Genomic DNA, 19,771 nt, shown 5'->3' with positions numbered 1-19,771 from the left:
AATTAGCTATCTGGCCAAGTGCCAGTAAATATGCATTGCTCTTTAATCCTATCTCAGTAAGAAAATACCCTGTCTGTGGAATGGAAATGATTCTCTAATGTGTTCTTTTCGTACAGGAAAAAAGAAACATTACAGAAATATTTTCTTCAAGTTAGGCTTGCTGCACTGCACCTCAATGAATTCAACCCTTAACTGTGACCATAACACTCACGGCTGAAAAGAACCTTTACAGACATGTGCTAATGGGCATTTGCTTTGCTTTCAGAAACAATAGTTTGTGAGAAGCTGCTAAGAAAAAATAAGGCACAAAAAGTGAGTTTTCTGAGAAAGAACATTTGTACTTCTTCAAGAATAGGGATAAGAGAAATCGCTGGGATGGTGGGGATATAAGATAAGTTCAACTAAATCCCTCCAGCTGTAGGAGGTCTCGATAAGTGGAATTAGAACGTTCTTTCACTCATTTTCATGATGACAACATGCAAAGAGCTGAGACACAAACTTACTCCATCCTGCAACCTCCCATGTGACAAAGACATTAAAGGTGTTACAGTATTTAAAGAAAGGAAAAAAAGCCCACAAAACACTGACATCCTGAGGTTTATCTGGCATCCCATTATACGAGCAGAGTCAACAGCTTTGCCTGGGTTGATTGTAGTGATAGGACAAGAGGTAATGTGTTAAAATTTAAACAGGGAAGTTCAGGTTAGATATAAGGAAGAAGTTCTTTACTGTGAGGGTGGTGAGGCACTGGAATGGGTTGCCCAAAGAAGTGGTGAATGCTCCATCCCTGGCAGGTTGGACAGAACCTTGAGCGAGATGGTCTAGCGTGAGACATCCCTGCTCATGACAGGGGGGTTGGAACTAGATTATCATAAGGTCCTTTCCAACCCTAACTACTATATGATTCTATGATTCTCTGATACAGAATCTAGCAGAGTAATTTTTTAATTCATTTGTCTGTTGCTCCAGGCTCCCTAAAACCTCAACAGTGGCCTTCTATTAATTATTTATTAGAATTTTTAGGATCTGGATTGCAGGAGTCTTCTGTTGGTGAAAGGGAAACTCTCTTCAAACTTTTATTCCTTTGGGTTTGGTATTTTTGCATGGATGTTGGGGTTTTGTGTTGGGTTTTTTTTTAAAGAGAAACAATAATTCTGAAAAAATAAATGCAAAATATTTATGTCTTTGTGTATTTCCCTGAGCAAACCAAAACAAACGCAGAAATTAAACAACATTCAAGGGGTCAAGCTGCAACCCCTTTCTTTGACAATGATCTCTGAGTTCCTGACTTCTCAAGGGCCGTTTGTCTGAATCATTCCCCAAGAGGCACACTGAAAAGCTGAATTTCGGTGGCAGGTTAAAAGTTAAGATGAGCAAAGCGTATGGGCTACACCCCAGGATGCTGCCGGATGACTGTGAGAAATGACCTTATGCAGCATTAATCATTCAAGAAGGAGGGTGTTGCAAAGCCTGCCCAGATGGCTGGCTGAGACCGAGAAGGAAAAGCAGGATGATGAGGAAAAGGGGATAAAGCACTGACACAAAAAAAGAAACCTTTTTGCTGAAGCCTTAGACTTCATGTTGGAAGCGATTTCTGTATTTCAGTGACAGCCTCTGAAGTCTGAAAAACTGAGTCAGGTTTTAGTGCTAAAGCTCACTGAACCCAGCAGCTCAGTCATACAGCTCAGACTATGTCCTTCAGAGAAAGGAAACACGACAGACAAGCACAGGAGATGACAAAGAGATGGCAAGTAGAAGAGCACACACTTAACACCATGGACAGTTTAAGGCACCTGCAGATTTTGTGACCTCAACACCCCAAATTCTTCATGGTCCTGGGATACAACCAGGACTTAGTACCTCTGAATTTCAAGTGACGTCTATGGAAGCAGCTCAAAGACCCTGGACAAACAATGGCATGTTCCTCCTAATGTATTAAGCAGTTAACAGAGGAGTGATTTATACAATAAAAAACAACTCTAAGATGAACACTTCAACTCTTGCTCCACATAAAAGGGAAACAAGAACTGGACTAGTAATAACAACAACCAACATGACACTGAAAGGTTTGAGATCCTCTTTTTGTTCAAAAACAAGTTCTCTCTCTTCCCAATTTGGTATGAAAATTATACTATTTCATAGGCTTATAACTAACCTGCTACAACCCAGACATGCATCTTTTAGATAAATTCTGAGAAAGGAGACAAAGAATCGAGTTAGTAAGCAAAGCAGAGACAAGAAAAAAGTGACTGAGATTGAGATTAGCTTTGAACAACTTCCTAAACTCAACTCAGGGACCTTTTGAACCCACTTGTAGATGAAGTCTGCAATTGACAGCGTAATGAGAACAATGCAAAGGCTTCCAAATTAACAAATTCCCTTTCTATAAAGAAAATAATTTCCTCCCTCTTCCCACTCTCCACTGGCAACTGAAGATTTGCTTTCCACACCACCACCTCCTTTCCCTGCAGCATCCCTACTACATTGCACTATCTACTCTTTTTAACTTGTGATTTTCCTTTCTTGTCTTTGGAGAAGGAAGCTTTCCCCATAAGAAAGGGAAAAGGTAGAATTCTGTACACTATAAAATGCACTGTGTTCCCACAGCAATCTTCTCCCACACATCCCCATAGAAGCATTAAATCGGGCTCAAATGGCAGTCAGCTGTCGTAATTCGTGCCACTCTACACAAGGAAATTGAAGACAGTCTGCGCTCTGCCAAACAGCCTTATAGTCTCACAATCCAGTGTCCCGCATCACTTTGAGAGTAAGATGGGAAAGGGTGAGGCTGGTGAGCTCTGTGCCCTACCACATGCATTAAGGATGACTTTACTGTTCATTTATAGCACATGAGATCACTTAGCCTGGGCTGTGGTGTTTCCCGTCCCGCTGGAAAATATTCACCATCATCTGATTTGATTTAAGCAAACAGAATTTTGTTTTGTTAAATGCATTTCTCTGAAAGCAAGTGTGAAATGTACTCTGAAAGATTAGTTTTTCAGAGCAGGAACCATGCTGGAGCTGAACCTAAGCATGGGATTTATGATTCTATGGTTTCACGGAGCTGAGACCAACAGTGATGGCTGCTCTAGAGAAGGTTCGTGCCTTTGATTCTGCATCATTATATTTTTTCTGTGTGTTTTTTCATCACCAACTCACATCAAGAAGAATATAAATTACCAGCAAAATGATTCTTAAAAAGCAAAACAGAATCACCCTCTGAATAAATTCAGGCTGCTCTGATGCAGACGGCAGAAGACTGATGCTAAAGGGTGGTATCCCATGTTCAGGATCTTAGGTCTCACCCACTCCTCCCTCCCCTTCTCATCCGTGAGCAACACAAAGGGCACAGGGATGACTAAGGTTAGTAATGACTTCTGCTGTTGATTTTAAGCAAACCTGAAAACACTTACTTGCACGCAAAAAGGCATTAGAGGTATGTCACCCCGGCAACAAAACTATTTGTTGGAATTTGCCTTAAGTATTTAGACTGTTTCCTTCCGATCCGGGGAGTCACGCTGAATTTACAGAAGAACACTGGTTCCTCTGAGAATTACAGTATATAATTCTGAAGGTGTCAGCACAGAGGTCATCGTTCGGTGGAGAAAAGCTCTTTGTTACAGGAGTTAAAGATGGCTTTCATATCATCTGTGCAATCCCTAATGACCTTGTGAGACAATCCACCTTTTCAGCTGTTCCTCTAGTGCCTGATTTACTTCTGGACAGTCAAAATTTACTTTTATCTTTTTCACATTGGGGGCTACAAGATTTCTGGAATTCTGCTGCAAGTAAAAACATCCCCCGTGTTGCTGCATCCGAAGAGGGAACCAGATCCTTCCTATCTATTCCATTCTAGGATAATTGCTTCCAGGTTTCTAACTCACCAGTGAAACCAAGACAATCTGCATCTGCAGGATAGGTTTATTGAATCAGGCCTTGGAGACTTTTTAACCATATCCCAACCAGGCTCTCCTACCTTTCCAAAGACAAGGTCTTCCATCCCATCACCAGGCAAGGGAAAGAGGTCAGACTCGCTCCCGGACTCTCTTTTAAGACCACCCTGTGACGAGGCACAGACGCTACTCAGCCCATCCTCCAAGAAGTTCTCGCATTCTATGGGAGCAAAGCAGAAAGAGTTACGAGCTGATGCTTTCTGTAGCATCTGTACATACAACTCACACACTCTCAGTAAATTCAAGGATGTAAGCACAACAGCAAACACAGCTTTATAATGTTCACCTCCCCAAACCGTGTCTGCAATTTTGCTAATAATTTATTCAAGAGCTTAAAACTCCTTTTTAATGCATCATTGAAGTACATGGTGCAAAGATTCTGCACTGAACAGTCACATACGCTTGTTCCTTGAGGTGCTGATAAATATGCTGTATCTCAGGTACCCCACACTGAGCATAACAGGATGTTTCCCATCAATTGCAACAACTGCAAAGTTAGAGTCATATTCAATAAAGGCAGAAATATAACTTGATATTTGCTTTCTTTTTCAATTAAAGAATCAATTCCCTCTCAATGCCAAGGTGCTTTAAATGCATACTGGGATGATTATTTCATTCCTCCTTCTATAACTGTCACTGAAAAGTCACTAGTATGACTTCCATGACAAGCTTTAGTTTTTTTAAGATTCAAAAATTAAGTGGTTTTGTTTTTAATTCTCAGCTTTCATAACTAGTCATACTGAAATACAAACACATGGCATCTCTTTTTACCAAAATGCTTCCAGCTCTTTGTATTCGGGTGATCAGCAGCACAGAAAAATACTACAGGCCTTCCTCTCCAAAACCCTTAACAGACAGGTATTTGCATAAAAAATGCCTGTATGTCATTCCATTTGTTCAGCCTTCAGGCAAAAGCATTAATGAAAATTTTGGCAACAACTGAACATTCTTTTCTCCCAGCTTGAAATATTTTTCTAATTATTAGTGTTTTTTAAAATAAAGGTGTTATTTTGCAACTAACTAAATAGATCCAAACCACACTTAGCTCCCTGGAGAGGAGCCAGGTCAATAAAATGCTGGTTTTACTCTTAAATTACACCTAACTCCACCCTTGGCGACATCAAGCTTAGACATCAATGCAATGATGACAGGTTTGGGTAGCTCGAAGTCACCTTTTTCCCTTCCCCATCCTTAACCTGCTCCTGACAGCAGCCATCAAACACCCTGCTTCTACTGTTGGAGAAAATAATGGGAATTTATGGATGGCAGTGGGGCTGCCCCTGTCTAGGGCAGAAGGGAGCCAAAGCCAGTTGGAAACCCCATTACTCCGTAGAGGAGTTTCCACACCACAGAGAATTGGAAAAGCACTTATTGGAGGCAGCACGGCTGCTCCCCGGGCCTGGTCCCCTTTCGGTAAACCTGGAAAATCTGAACTGCTTTTCCATCACTGAGGAGGAGAAAGGAGGGGGAAGAGAAGAAGGGAGGGGGGAGAAAAACCAGAAGGGAAAAGAAAAGAAGAGACGGGCAGGCTGTGAGGTGCCGGCCGTCCAGCTGGCACGGGCACAGCATCTCCACAGCCCAGACTGAAAACCAAAGGGGCTCCAGCCACGTTCCAGTGGAAAATCAGTGGGGACAGTCCAGATGTGCCAAGGGATGGATACCTCACCCCGATGACAAATCACAAGAGGCAGCGAAGCCTCTTCTGCATCAGCCTCTCAGGGATAGAGGAAATGAAGCAGAGGGGAAGGATGATGCGGAGCAGCGTGATGAGGACCCCCACACCTCAACTCATCTGTGTTGAAAAACCAATTCCCAAACCCTCTCTTCCCTCCACTCTCCTTTATTTTTGGATGGTTGGGGGAGGTCTTCCTCCTCCCTTTTTCTCAGTTAGCTCATTGGGTTTATTTTCTTTGCTTTAAACTGCACAGGCATTGCACAACACTGAGCTCTGTCTCCCGCACCCGTGACCTGGTGAGCCCTGGTGACAGCACTGCCATGATATGGGGACTGTGACTCCCATCACACATAAAACCCTGCTCATTTACAGCACAACTGTGCTTTATCTGCTCCTCTCTGTGGAGGTGCAGGTGAAAATACAATGATGATGGTAACACACTGCTGCACGTAATACAGAGGCAAAAAAAATTACATAGTAAAAAGCCCTAGGAAGAAACTTTCCAAGCAAGTCTCTCACGTACATTTTCCAAACCCTCGTGTCCTCCAAGGCAGGGCTGAGCCCTCCAATTCCATGCTGATAGCTACGTATCTGCTACACTCCTTCAGGCATTTCATTTCACAAGCACTGACAGAAAATGAGAAGCTACAGTTTCTGGAGTTAACTTCTGAGATTTGAGGACCCTGTTCTTACAACCATTTCAGCAGGATTATTCAGCAGGTGAAAAAGGTCCAATTCCCTATCAAGTGGCGTGTTTTTAAGTTAACCATATTACAACAGCTAGTGGGTTTATTGCTGTTAGGTGCTGCCAGATTTTTCTTGCCCCCCACTACATTGCGCAGCACCACAGTGCAGCTGGAGGGATGCATGTGCAGTAACAACATGATTTCTGGAAAGGCCAGAACCTGCAGAACTGCTGCTTCAGTCTGACTGGAGGGCACATTAATAAACTTTAAAACCTTGTCTCTTTCTGCTTGTGTTACAGACATATATTACTATAATTATGAATATATAGTTGTATACATGGCTACCTGATTACATAATAAATATTGTATTTCTATAGTATGATATTGGATAATTAATAAGTATCTGATATTGATCCATATGAACACAGGATTACAGATATGGCATGTCAATGAGTGCATGTCATTTTGCAACCGAATGGAGCACAGTAACTCTTGCCTGAAGCGTAAAAACATCATACCAAGAGACAAGACATTTGGGGACACAGTTAGGAAGTAGCATGATGATTCCACAGGTTCTCCTGTAAAACACTCTTGAAACAACTATTGACTCTTCATGAATACTCTAAACAGCACCATTTATTTTTAAATTAAAAAAGTTGTTTAACTTTGATAGGAGCTATAGCTTCTACCTAGAATAAACCCCTCAGGTAAGCCACCTGCATCATCCCTTCTTAGCCTACACTCCGAAAAGATTGGGTTTGAATTTCACATTGACATTCAGTGATTTTCTTTCAAGTCTCTCAGGTAAATTGAAGGAGATTCAGGTGAGACCCCTGCTTGTAATGAAAGCAAGGCAAGAAGTGTCTTCTCTCTGAACAGTCCAAGCAAAGTCTCTATTCAGAGCCCTGATAAATTCTTCCATTTGTTTTGAACATGCATAATTCAATGACAGGAAATGCTTTTTTCCTTATCTTGGACACCAACCCCTCTTTGAAACTTGCCCAGACAAGATTTTCTGTCCCAGTGGAAGAGCCAGAAAGCACCAGCCAGCTCGCAGGGCTGGGAGCTCGGCATGGCTGGTGGGCAGGGTGTGGGAACGATGGCTCTTGACAGCCTTCCTGCTTCCTGAAGCCTGGAAACTGTGGCAACTTTCAGAGGGGAAAAAAAAAAAAGGAGGAAAAAAATCAAGCCACTGATTTGGATCTAAATATGGATTGAGGAGTTTAAACTTCAGTTGTTTTTCTTTTACTGTTCTATCCTTTTAGCTAGAAACCACATCTGTGTGCCCCATCATACCTTTCAGGGTTACTAAGAAAGAAAAAGATGAAATATTGAGGTACTTCAATAACATAATTATCTCAGAAGGTGACACACCAGACAGCTCGCTGCAAGTCAAGTGCTGCAGCCATGTGCAAGGCAATGACTCACAGCAGATTCATGACACATTTTCTTTAGTTTACATATTTTCCCCATTGAGACAAAGAAGTAAAAAATAAGAAGAAATGGAAGGAAAGGTAAGGTGAGGAGAACCGCAGGACTGCTCATCGAGCTGCCACTGGCGCACTGCTCACCTGGAGACTCCTGTGTCCGCTTGCGCTCCAACAGGGAAGAATCGGGACATGGCTCCAGCGAACACCAGCTTTCACGGTTTATCTGGAAAACAGACCAGAGCAACTCAGAGAAAGGCCACTCTGACCAACATTAGCCTCTTCTGCAATGTCATTCTGCATTGACCAGAAGATAGATAGTTGTGGCTTAATTCTGTTTTATAGCATCGCCAAACAAACCATTAAAATATGCCAAAAAACTTCATTTCTGCATGGAAAGTCTGACTTCAAGGTTGCTCCCACTCAAGGCAGGAGTTCAGAAGGAGGATGAGCCAATGTTCAAGCTACTAGTTGAAGATTGAAGAAACCTGGCTTCAATTCTCACTTCCATTTGTAGCGTAACTGCAGGGAAGATACTCCTCTGCTTTATGCCTTGGTTCACTATCTACAGAACAGCAATTCCTTACCACCCATACAGCTGTAAAGATAATTGCCGTAAAGATAATGTGGAAATGAGAGCTAGGGAAGTGCCCAGGTCATGATGAGAACCAAAAGCACTTTGTGTTGTCATTAACTGAAATGACAATGATGTTAGAAACCCCCTTTTTAACACTAAGACACATCACATGGTTTATTTCAACATCAACCCTTATCATGTCACCCTGCTCCTCACGCCTTCTGTGACTTCCAGTCTTTCAGGAAGGATGACTGATCTGTTCTCAGCCTTCTCCCTCATCTGTCCATGCTTTACTCTTCCTCACTTGATACCCTTAAATCTGCTGGACTATCCACAACCTTTGGCTCATCCAATGCATGCTTCCCATCACTTCTGTCTACAGCCAGCAGACTCTGGAAGCCCCTTTGCTCTCTCTGCTTTCTCCTAGCCAAACATCTTTATTTGCCAAAGGCAAGCAAATCTCACCTGGACAATCCCACGTCCCACATCATGAGATCTAGAGGTTGTTTCCCATCCTGACCTGCCTCAACACACAGGATTTTGCATGTTATGTTGTAGCTAAAATAAAGCTACTGGGAATGGAAGACTGATTCATGCAAACTATTTCTCCTATCCTTTCACTGGTTTTCCTTCTCTCTCCTGAAATATTTTCCTTTTCCTTCTCTCTGTCAGCGAATTTTTACTATTTCCTTTTTGCCTCTAACCTGTCTTCAAATCTCCTCCATGATCCTGCTCCATTTTTGCAGTCCCTTGCCATATTCTCCTCCCATTAATATTCTCCTTTCTCCCATATTATGAAATTCACTGCTTTTTCCTTTTCATTATTTTTTTTTTTTCTTTCAATAAAGAAAAACAACACTCTCCTACCCCTGACCTGACTTGCTGCTTTGACTAATGACCCACGTCCTTCTTCCCTTCCTTGCTGAGATCATGGAACTGTTCATTTGCAGTTGGCTGGTGCTCCTCACCAGTCTGGCTGCATCCCCTTGTCCCTCACTGGAGGGGCTCCTGCCAGCACCTCTGCTCGCCTCCTGCTCATCACCCGGCAGAGCCAACACTCCACTCCCCCAGACCCATCAGCTACTTTCTACAGCACATTTTTCTTCCTTAGGTTTTGTCCTCCTCCATACTTCTGTGATGACAAAATGGGGTTGGAAGTGCCTTTGACAGGTCAACTAGTCCCTTTCTGCTGCTCCAAGTCAGGCTCAGTTATAATCTGAGAGATCATAATCTAACATGCCCTTAAAATCCTCCAGCAAGAGAGGATGCTGTGACCTTCCCCAGTCAGCAGCTCTTGCTGGGGGCGACAGGGAAAGAGCAGAAAAGATCTAAGAGGAGAAAAATGAGCAGGAGTGTTCCAAAAGAGGTGAAGCAGACCTCGTGTTCTATCTACCAGTCAGGTCTTGGGGTGACCTCCCCACCCCAGTGCAATTCTACAGGCTCTTTTTCTCACATATGATGTACACATATGATGTATCAGCCACTCGCTGCCTCTGCTCATACACAGGCATTACGTACACATCCCAGATCTCATCAGACACCTGTATGTACATACATCTAAGATCTCATCCTCCTCTGCACCTCTACTCAACACACGTACACACACACCTGCATACCCATCTTCTCAATTTACATATAGTACATATGTATTAAATAAGAGGTGGAGAGGCAAAGACGCAGCCTGAAGTCTGAGAAAGGCTTTTGTAAGCCAATACTAAAAACAATGATCTTTTTGTTTTCCAAAGTGACATAAAGATGTTGAATTTTAACTGCTGCATGGACAGTGGCTCACTGTTCAGATTCTTTCAACAGAAGAAAGATACCCCTGTTCTCAGCAAGGCTGAGGGGTATCAAACCTTAGCAATTAAACTTTATACTGCAGAATCTAGACATACTTTCTTTGCTTCAAAAGAGCTGTAAAGCCAATAAAAATCACATTATGACTGTAAGGTCAATAAATATGTTAATATTGCTTTCTCTCCAGACAAAGCAGAATCTACTTTGCAGCATGCTATTTTGCATTTTATTAAAGGCAAATCTAGAGGTTGGGCCTGAACACATAGAGCAAAAATGCAAATGTGCTCAACTCCACACAAATGAAGCAACGACCCATTTCAGATAGAAAATCAAATTCTGCATCCTTCTGACTGGCCTGCACCTAATTCCTTCCTCACCATATCAAGCCTGATCCTCCTTACTCTTAAACCAATGCATGCCCATCAATTTTAAGAGAACCACTCTTGATTTACACTGATGTCAAATCAATAATTAAACATCTTGCTCAATAATTAGCAGTAAGAAAGCAAAGTATGAGGCGGGTCAAGCCTATCAGTTGCCTGGTAATAGATTAAACTATATTAGGCTGAATTAACGTTATATTTTTTCCTTTAATAGAACCAATTGAGTCATTCACTGAAAATGCATTATAGACATTGGCATTTTTTCAAGAAAGATTTGAGTATTTTTCCCATCACCCAGCCAGCTCTCTCCTCAGCCCTGTGCCTTTGCCAAGTACTGAAAACGTCTGTTTTCTTCTATTAAAGAAAGCAATGAGAGAGTAACGCTGAGATTTAAGGTGCTGTTTCAGATATACCTGATTATGTACAAAATAAAACATTAGGAACTAAATATTTATCTCAGTAGCCCTAATTCAGCAATAATATCATTATCAAAACACAAACAAAGGAAACCACTACTATACACAAGTATTCCCTATGCCAAAACGAGCCCAGACAGGATTTGAGGGAGGTTTACTGCGTGCTCTCAGGAAACTGGGTGGTCCACAGACACTAAGGAACACAAACCCCTCTATCCGCAGCCCAAAACTGAGTACTGGAATCCCTCCTCAACAACTCAATTCTGCTTGTGTTTACACAGGACTAGTGACTGCAGGTACAGACAGTAGGGGCTTTAGAGAAAATACAATAATATACAATATACAATAATATACAATAAAAGCACCTGCACATCAGGGGTTGGGGAATGCACCAGTATGAAGAAATTCCAAATGAAGCTGTCTTGGGATTTTGCACACATGTGCGTTATATGGAACAAAACTCTTCCTCCCTTCTTCCCTTAGTCTCTTGTTTTGCTAAGAGACGCCCAATGACAGGACCGCAGGCTGGTGACCACAGAAGATAAAATCCCCATGCACTTTCTGCCTTGCCCACACTGATTATAGCCCATAGATTCTGGGCATCCCAAGTCTTTGTGGTGGGAGCAGAGGATGCAGTGGTGTTCGGATGGCAGAAGGGAATAGGAAACAGCCTCTGGGAACAGTGTTTCAATACGCAGCTTTTGAAAAAGCGCCAGGAGAGAACCAGCTATTTTTCCATGCAGAAGCCTGAATGTGTTTATCTGCAGCTCAGACACAGAATGAATCATGGAAGAACATCCCCAGGCACCAAAAACTGAATCCCAAAGGATTTTCTGTTTGCCTGTGAAACGCTAGCAGACTGAATGTCCATAGAGGGCTTTAGGACATCAGCTGGAGTTTGATTGTTCTTTCTGGGCACACATGCACGTATTTCCTGACTCTCAGAGACATCTTCTTGCAGACACTGAATCTGAAACTTGATGTGACTTAATGCAGAAACCTCTCTGCATAAGGAAAGGACAGTGCTGGACAACCAGCAAGACACATGGGGCTGGGATGTCTCCCATCACACGGGAACGATGAGCAATCCCAGCCTCTGTTCCCAGACTCTTCCTTCCTCTCCCCTGCACAACAATCTTGGCTAAGGAGTTATCTAAACCCCTCCAGTGCTTGTGGTCCTCTGCCCATGAAAACCAGAATCAGGGCCTCCTTCTCAGAAGTCATTTCAAATGCACAGCAGAGAGCTTGCTAGAAACACTTGCCCATCGCTACCCAGCTTCTATGCACCTTTCCACCATGGAAAAGTCCTTTTTCTCTCCCTCTGGTTTAATTTTAACTCTTCCTGCCTTCCATTTCACAATAAAGAAAACACACTGACCTCTCAGGAAATCTTCTGCTGTTTTAAAAGTTTGCACTTGTCAACCTTACCGGTAGGGATATAAATCACCTTCTCCAGAGCAGGAAGAACCAGATGATTTTAACTTTCATTTCCTAGCAAACCTCTGGAGATTCATCTTCCCTCCTTATTGTTTTAACTTTGTCCTAAATTTACAAGTTTCCATTTCTCTCTTCCCCCACCCCAGCTTCCCGACTAAGTTCTACCTTGCAGCTAAAACCAGATATCTTTGCACGTAGGAAAAAATTCAGAAGAGTAATGCTAGCTTGCTTGAATTGTATCATTAAGTGTACTTGTGCACCACACTGAGCAGTAACTGACACTAGGAAAGATTTGAAATGCCCACTGGAGAACACAAATAGCAGAAAACAAGCAATACTTTAAACTAATTCATTTGTTTAATAATCAGGAATAATACAATGATTTTTTATTTTTAATGCAAATCTTAATTATTCTCTAATTATTCTAAAATTTCCTGTAAGACAGTTTTCACTGAAGAAATCTGTACACATAACTGGAATTCAATGTTTATTCTAAACAACTTTTAACTTTCCAATTCCATTTATGATGGAATTACCTAGTCGCCTGTAATTCCTGAACTAGAAACTAAAGCAACAGCTGATTCACCCCCTTCACAAAAGCTACCTTTCAAAATCCTCCAAACCTCTTTCAAAAGGAGTGTGAGGGATGGGGCACCTGGGGAAGGAATTTCCACTGCCTTCCTTCAACAGCTGTTGATGCAAAACCACTCCATATACACAAAACTCTCATTAAGAGCAAAAATCACTGCTTTGGCAATCATCTTGACAATATTAAGAGCAGACATATCAATGTGCTTGCAAATTCCAGGGTTTTTTTTTATATTATTCTTTTATTTTATTCTCCCTGTGTTATTTTCCTAGTTTTAGGGGAAGATTATACCACATGGATGAGGAACATAAAGACCATTCTCCGACATACATCAAAAGGAACAAAGTGACAACCCTTGCATTTCTGCAACGATCTCTATAGATATTTATCTTCTAGCACGATGAATATGCTACATCAAGCCTTTTACCTTTACAGAATTGGTGACATTATCAGCACATTTTTTCAGGGAGGTCCAAAGTGACCTTCGTCGCAGCAACAACTGAGCCGTGCTATAGAGAACTACACCAGGATTACACCAGAAGAGGCTCCTACAACCACACGACAGTTTAAATGACTGAATAAATTAGCACTTTGTGGTGTAAGAGCCATGCAGAATTCCTAGAGTGCACTTCTTCCCTGGCAATGTCCCAACTGGGGAAAGGAACGTGTGCCCCAAGAACATTTTCCAGCCCTTGGCACTGGGATGTCCTCCCCCAGCAGAATTATGAGTCCTGGTAACAACAAACTTTAATTAAGCTTTAAGAGTAACAGCAATGGTTTTGCATTAAAACCATCTCTTGACTAAAATGGGAGCAAAATCCCCACAAACATGTATGTGCCTAAGGTGAAACCACATTAATTTAATTGAAGTTGTCCTTCCAGTTCTAATTCTACATAAGACACAAAACTGAGTTCTCCACATCATCACAAATACCCTTCCCTCCTGCTCTGTCCCTTCAACAACCAAACTGGTGCAGACAGACGCAAGATTAAAGTTCGAGAGTCATTTTAGGGACACAAAGTTCGATGAGACACTGCATACCCATCCTCTGAGAACGGTACTTCCCTCAGAAGAACAATGCTAAAGAAGGCATGAACATGCTTATGGGTCAAATAACAAAAAACATAAAGAAGAAAAAGCTTTATAAGCATGATAACATACAATGGAAGAAGCCTTAGCTTTGGTTAATTTGGGGACCTTCTCCACATACTACTTTCAGCTGAGGATGCTACAAACTGCACTTTGCCTTTGGTGGGCAGGGTTCATTCCAGAGGAGGATCTCCAGTGCTGGGACAGAGCTACCAAAGCAGCCCTCTGCTGAGGAACCAAATAACTAACTGATAATGCTGCCCCTTTAATTTCAGAATGCCTTTATTATTTTTATAACATTGGGCTGGTTTTAATTTAATGAATAAAGTTCTCATCCTTAACTGGGAGCTGACTGGCATCTGTTCATCTGAAGAGCAGCTAAATCAAACACCACTTCCCCAGTGATTAAAAACCTTACGCCTTCTGCCTACACTTAACACTTTGAGCATATGCAGATATAGGCAATGAGCAATTATAAACCATTTCCAGTTGCAATTGCTCAGTCTCCCATTCTCAAAGCAAGCCCCATTTCTTACTTTCTAACTCTGGAAAGCACAGCCTGTTCATCGTCAAGACTTGAACGCTTGTCTAACTTCACATGTATTTGCAAGGTGCCAGCCAGTGTGGTTTCCATATTCTATCCCTAGACAGTTACATTTGTGGTTGCAGGCACAACACAAAAATGAGAGAGGGCTGCCAACTCACACATGGGCACACTGAGATTTCCCATTTTGGGTCTTGGAATAACACAACGCAGCCTGCTCTACCCTGCACGTAGCTGCTCAGAGCTCAGTGAATCGTTCAGACAAGCAGATATCCCACATGGCCCACATGATCTCCCTCATCTGCTACAATGCAATCCCAGCAGGAAAGATGACGGCAATTTTTCATGCCATTTCTGCATCATCCAGGCTTCCCTCTACAATGGCAAAGCGTGATGCTTGGTAACCAAGTTCATCGTGTTCCCACTACTGCAGCAGCAAAAGGAGCTCCAGCAAAGATGAAGTGCTACCTCCAACACAGTCATTTCCCATTGTCTCTTACTTTTTCTGTACGTGGGGAGGAGGAAGCAACAATGTTCAAGCTAAAAATAATTTGTGCATCAACTCCCAAAATTGCTGAGGGTTGTTTTTATGGTAACTTCACAAGCCACTGTTTCAGGCACAATCTAAACACGGAAAACTTAAGCCCCAACACACTGACTCTTCAGAAGACACGTGCATTGCAAAATAGTCAGTGGGAACCAAAATCCTTGTGCGACTGTATCTAAGAATGGTTGCAATCAATGCAAATCTAATCCCATCTATAAACATTTAGTAACTGAAATGACACAAGATGCTCTTTGTTCACAGCTTGTTCCAGTTGTCCTTCTCCACCAGCTGTTTTTCTTTCCTATGTTATGATTGAGTCACCATCCCTGGAGGTATTTAAAAGACATGTAGATGTGGCACTGAGGGACATGGTTTAGTGCTGGGTTAACAGTGGGACTCGACTATCTTAAACGTTGTTTCCAACCTAAACAATTCTAAAATTGTTAGAATTGAGCTTAAATTGAAGCAAAGCTTAAAATGAAGCAAAGAACATATTCATCTACCACTCAAAGAAAAGACAGCTTGTCCGAGTCAGCCTGGCCAAACTGAAAGCTGTGCAGAGCTTTGAAGGTATCTTGTTAAAATGTGTTCAGATTACTCTTAATGGATCCTATTTGGGTTTGCTTTTGTTGTAAGGGTATTTACTTGCTTTTCAATACATGACAGTTAAGAAACCCTGTCCTCTTAACTTGCCAAAATACAATGACCTAGGTAAGGTACGGTTTTATTTAATAATTTTAATTAAAACCAAACCCAACAAAAAGTCCACCCCCCCAGCTCCATCATTAAGGGTCTGATCCAATTCCCAGTAACGTCAAGAGCTGATCGGCCACTGACGCACTCGAGTGCTGGCTTGGATCCCCAGATCATCAAAACTTAATTTCATCTACCAGTTATGTTATAGAAACCAGCGAAAACATGAAGAATGACTAAAAATCAAGCTAAAGTTGATTGTAGCTACAGCTGTCACTACCCCCCTCCTATTTTAAACATCTGCAGCCTGTAGAGCCTATGTTCGGGGCAGCACTGCGTGCACACATGCACACATGTATGGACACTGAGTCATTTGGAGGAACAGACAGCGTAACCCCCAGTTTTGAAACTCAATTAGGAAAATACGAGTGGGAACTAACAAGAGACACATTTTGTTATAAAATCTAAGCTCTGCTGAACAAAAACTAATTTAGGGAACTGATGACATCAGAAATACTGAAGTCAGATAATTACAGCGAATTACATTTCAATCCAGGCATTCAGATACTCTTCATAAAGGCGGCTGTCAGGGGTACCAGGTCTTCTCCTGAGAATTATTAAGCAGTCACTTCACAGAAGCAGTGCGTGCACAGTATGTCTGTATCTTTCAGTGACTCATAGGATGTCTAGAGATTGAATACTATAGGATTCAATCCTCAACCAGCATCATTAACATGAGGTCAAAATACTCCGAAAATTCAGTTGGTAGAGAAAACAAGTTACAGTTTTTGTGTCACCAAAAAACAAAGGATAAATTGAATTAAAAGAAAATACTTTTATTCCTAAAGCAAGTTCACAAGTGCTAGGTCTATTTTAGCGCATATAAAATAGAACAGTTTTTAAAAGAATAATTTTAAAATAGATTTTTATATATGTTCTTATCTTGACTCAGAAACAAGGGCATGAAGCTTAAAAAAAGAAGTCATATAATCATGTAGAAACCCACTGCCTCAGCTCAGAAAAGAGAGAAAAGGGAAGATGGAAAGGAAATGCTCTTCCAGAAGTTCAGATCTCTAAGTCAGGCTGTTTTTTGCAGTCCCTCTGGCTGCTTTCCTATTTCCATCCACTTTGCCAGGAAACTGCTGAAGTTCCAAAAAGCTGTTAGGGAGACAGGACATTCCCAGACTGCCATTGTGCCATTTGGTGGAGCACTTGCTAATTTTAGATTAGAGGAGGAACACACTGGGACAATTAGCCAAGAGCCACTCCTGGCTCTTGCTCCAACCCATCTTCAGACAAAACTCACACCCAAACAATACGACCAACAGCAACACCCTTTAAACACAAACAAAAAACAGAGGCAAAGGAGAATCCACCGTGCCTTTTTTGGCTGAATACATCTTTCATGCATTTCAACCCCCAAAACAAGCAGTGGAAACGAGAAGCTAACAGCACCTTACACAGAAAACCTGCCTGCAAGTGAAGTTTCAAAACAGGAGAGGACGTTTTAATGGCAGAGAACAGGGAATATGGCTAGAGAAAGCTCTCTGAAAGAGTATCTGACTGCATGCCACAAGACATTATCTGGTTGCAGGGATAGTAATATTTGGCATGAAATGGTTTGACAGCACTCAAACCATCTCTGTGCTGAAAGGCAAGTGCTCTTCCACCTGCTCCCCTGCTCTGCACTGTCCAGCTGGGGACACGGGTACAGCAGGGAACAGATCGACCTGTTGGAGATGGGGAAAGGAACCTGTAAAGAAGCATACACAAATATCATACCTTTAACAACACAACATCTACAGTCCTGTCCACCTTGGAAATGTCGCACAAGCTGTATCGCCTCTTGTGGCGTTCGTACATTTTGTCCAGATAGGCAGGAGTGGAGCAGCAGAGCCCACCATGAACCCCAGGCTGACCACGGCCAGGCGCGCTCCAGACCTCTCACATACGTGCTCAGAGGAGTCCCCGTGTCTCAGCCTGCCCGAGCCTCTTGGCAGGAAAGAGAAAATCCCAGAGCTGCGACCGGCTGATAAAGTCTTCTCAGAGCAGATTTGCTTGTACAGGCAACGCAGGAACTTACAGCAAACAAAAGATATTTGAAGAGAGCTTTAGACATATAGGATTATTTTGGTTTGCAACTGCTAAGAATGGTACCAGCCTCCCTGTTAGAGTAATAATAAAAAAAAGGTTTTCCAGACAACTTTAATATCCAAAAAGCATCAGAATAAAAATCCTGCCCAAAGAGAGAACAAAAGCCAGATGTGTGCACCCTCTGATGCTCCGAGAGGGAAGGGAGAAGGTAGGCTCAGCCACGACGGGTTTAATTCAGGAAAAAAAGAAGAAAAAAAAAAAGCCAATCACCGTATCCAATGTAAATACTGTCACCAACAGGGTTTTTCTTTCACGCCCTCGTGCACTGGAAGAAACAATACAAAAAGGTACTTTCCTCCTCTCAAGCCAGTCCACCGCTCAGCAGACAGCAGGGCTCGGTTTTGTATTAAGTTTAAATTTCTAATGACAGCACAGGGCAAAAGGAAAGAAAATAATGAAATAAAGCCACTCCCTCCTGGTTTGGGCTGGGACGTCACCACTTGCCTTTTTAGTCCTGCACCAGTGTTCTCCCAGCTTTCAACATTTCTTTGCAGTTGTGGGAGCATGATTCATCCCTTCAGAGGGAGGAAGGGAAAAAAAAGAGGAGGGAAGGGGGGAAGAAAGAGCAGCAGCTTTTCTTTGCCAGCTTCTTCCACCTCCGGCTGCAGGCACTTGGCATGTCTGCTCGGTCCAGAAAGAGACTTGAGAAGCGCAGAGACGTGTTTTCGGTCGAGAAAGAGACTTGAGAAGCGCAGAGATGTGTTTTCGGGGAAGACTCTTCCCTTTCCCCCAGGCCAGGTGAATGAAAGACAATTTCAGGCTTAACAAACGCTTCCCCAAAACAGGAATGGAAAACTTATGATTTAATCAGCGCACGCACACACACCACCCCCCCCCCCAAGAAAGAAAGGAAATCAGCCATTTAATTTCTTCTTGTCTGTTTGCAACACTGAGCAAAAGATTCAGCAAGTTGCTGTCTAGAAAATACAGTTTTCCCTCTTTATATCAGCCTGACAAGCAGAGCTTTTTTTCTTTAAAGAAAAAAAAAACCCTAAACTTTTTTCATGTGAGCCAGTCAGAGCGTCTCTCCCCTCTCAATAGCTCATTCACATCAGCTGGGCCCTGCACGCACACTGCCACATGGTTTCCTGTTTTCAAACTGCCCCCTTGCAGCCCCCTCTGCTTTCCACCCCACCCTGACCTCTCCAGGGATGAAATCTTTCCATACTTCCCTGGCTTTAGACATTCTCTCATTCACCAATTCAAAAGGGAATGGGGGTGGTTAAAGAGAAGAAAAGGGGAAGGGGAGGTTTCTGGCTGGGAGTTTGTAGCGAGCACAACTTGCTGTTTTTCTGGATAGAAAAGCTGGGAAACGCAGGAGTTGTTAATCCTGTGTTGCAAAGCAGGAAACAGAGACATCGGAAGTAGTGCTTATCAACCCAACGTTTAATTGCAGATCCACAAACGGCTGGGTGAACCGGCCCACCGCCTGCTGCTGGGATTTGCTCCACTCGTGGAGCTTAGTGAAGGGTTTGTAGGTCTTTTCATCCAGCCCTGTAGGGTGGCCCTGCTCCCCTGGTTGTATGAGGTGCTTTGTAACCACCAGCTCAAGCTCTGGCAAAGGCAACTCAAACCCTGCAGCCTGCTGACATGAAAAGTGAGTTTTCGGCATGTGAATGCAAGAGGAGTTATAGAGTCATAGAATGGTTTGGGTTGGAAAGGACCTTAAGATCATCTAGTTCCAACCCCTTGCCATGGGCAGGGACACCTTCCACTAGACCAGGTTGCTCCAAGGCTCTGTCCAACCTGGCTTTGAACACTGCCAGGGATGAAGCATTCATAATGTCTTTGGGCAGCCTGCGC

General features: G+C 42.6%; 1 protein-coding gene across 3 annotated transcripts in view; it reads right to left on the bottom strand.

Annotated features, from left to right (window-relative positions):
- The window catches only part of AKAP13 (A-kinase anchoring protein 13), a 74,926-nt gene extending 56,132 nt beyond the window's left edge, over positions 1 to 18,794 (bottom strand). For 2 of the 3 annotated variants that reach the window (XM_030497334.1, XM_030497335.1), the window contains exons 1-3: positions 17,597 to 18,794; positions 7,886 to 7,967; positions 3,977 to 4,113 (exon numbers count right to left, since the gene is read on the bottom strand). In XM_030497334.1, the coding sequence (XP_030353194.1) occupies positions 3,977 to 4,113; positions 7,886 to 7,967; positions 17,597 to 17,677 (300 nt within the window). In that variant the 5' untranslated portion in view covers positions 17,678 to 18,794. The remainder of the gene's footprint in view (positions 1 to 3,976; positions 4,114 to 7,885; positions 7,968 to 17,596) is intronic. The other variant, XM_030497336.1, reaches the window with a different exon arrangement.
- Between the last annotated feature and the right edge of the window lie 977 nt (positions 18,795 to 19,771).

This window comes from Strigops habroptila, chromosome 9 (assembly GCF_004027225.2).
Source record: "Strigops habroptila isolate Jane chromosome 9, bStrHab1.2.pri, whole genome shotgun sequence".
Taxonomy (NCBI): domain Eukaryota; kingdom Metazoa; phylum Chordata; class Aves; order Psittaciformes; family Psittacidae; genus Strigops; species Strigops habroptila.
The sequence above is the reverse complement of the archived record's forward strand: the minus strand, read 5'-3'. Positions and strand labels throughout refer to the sequence as shown.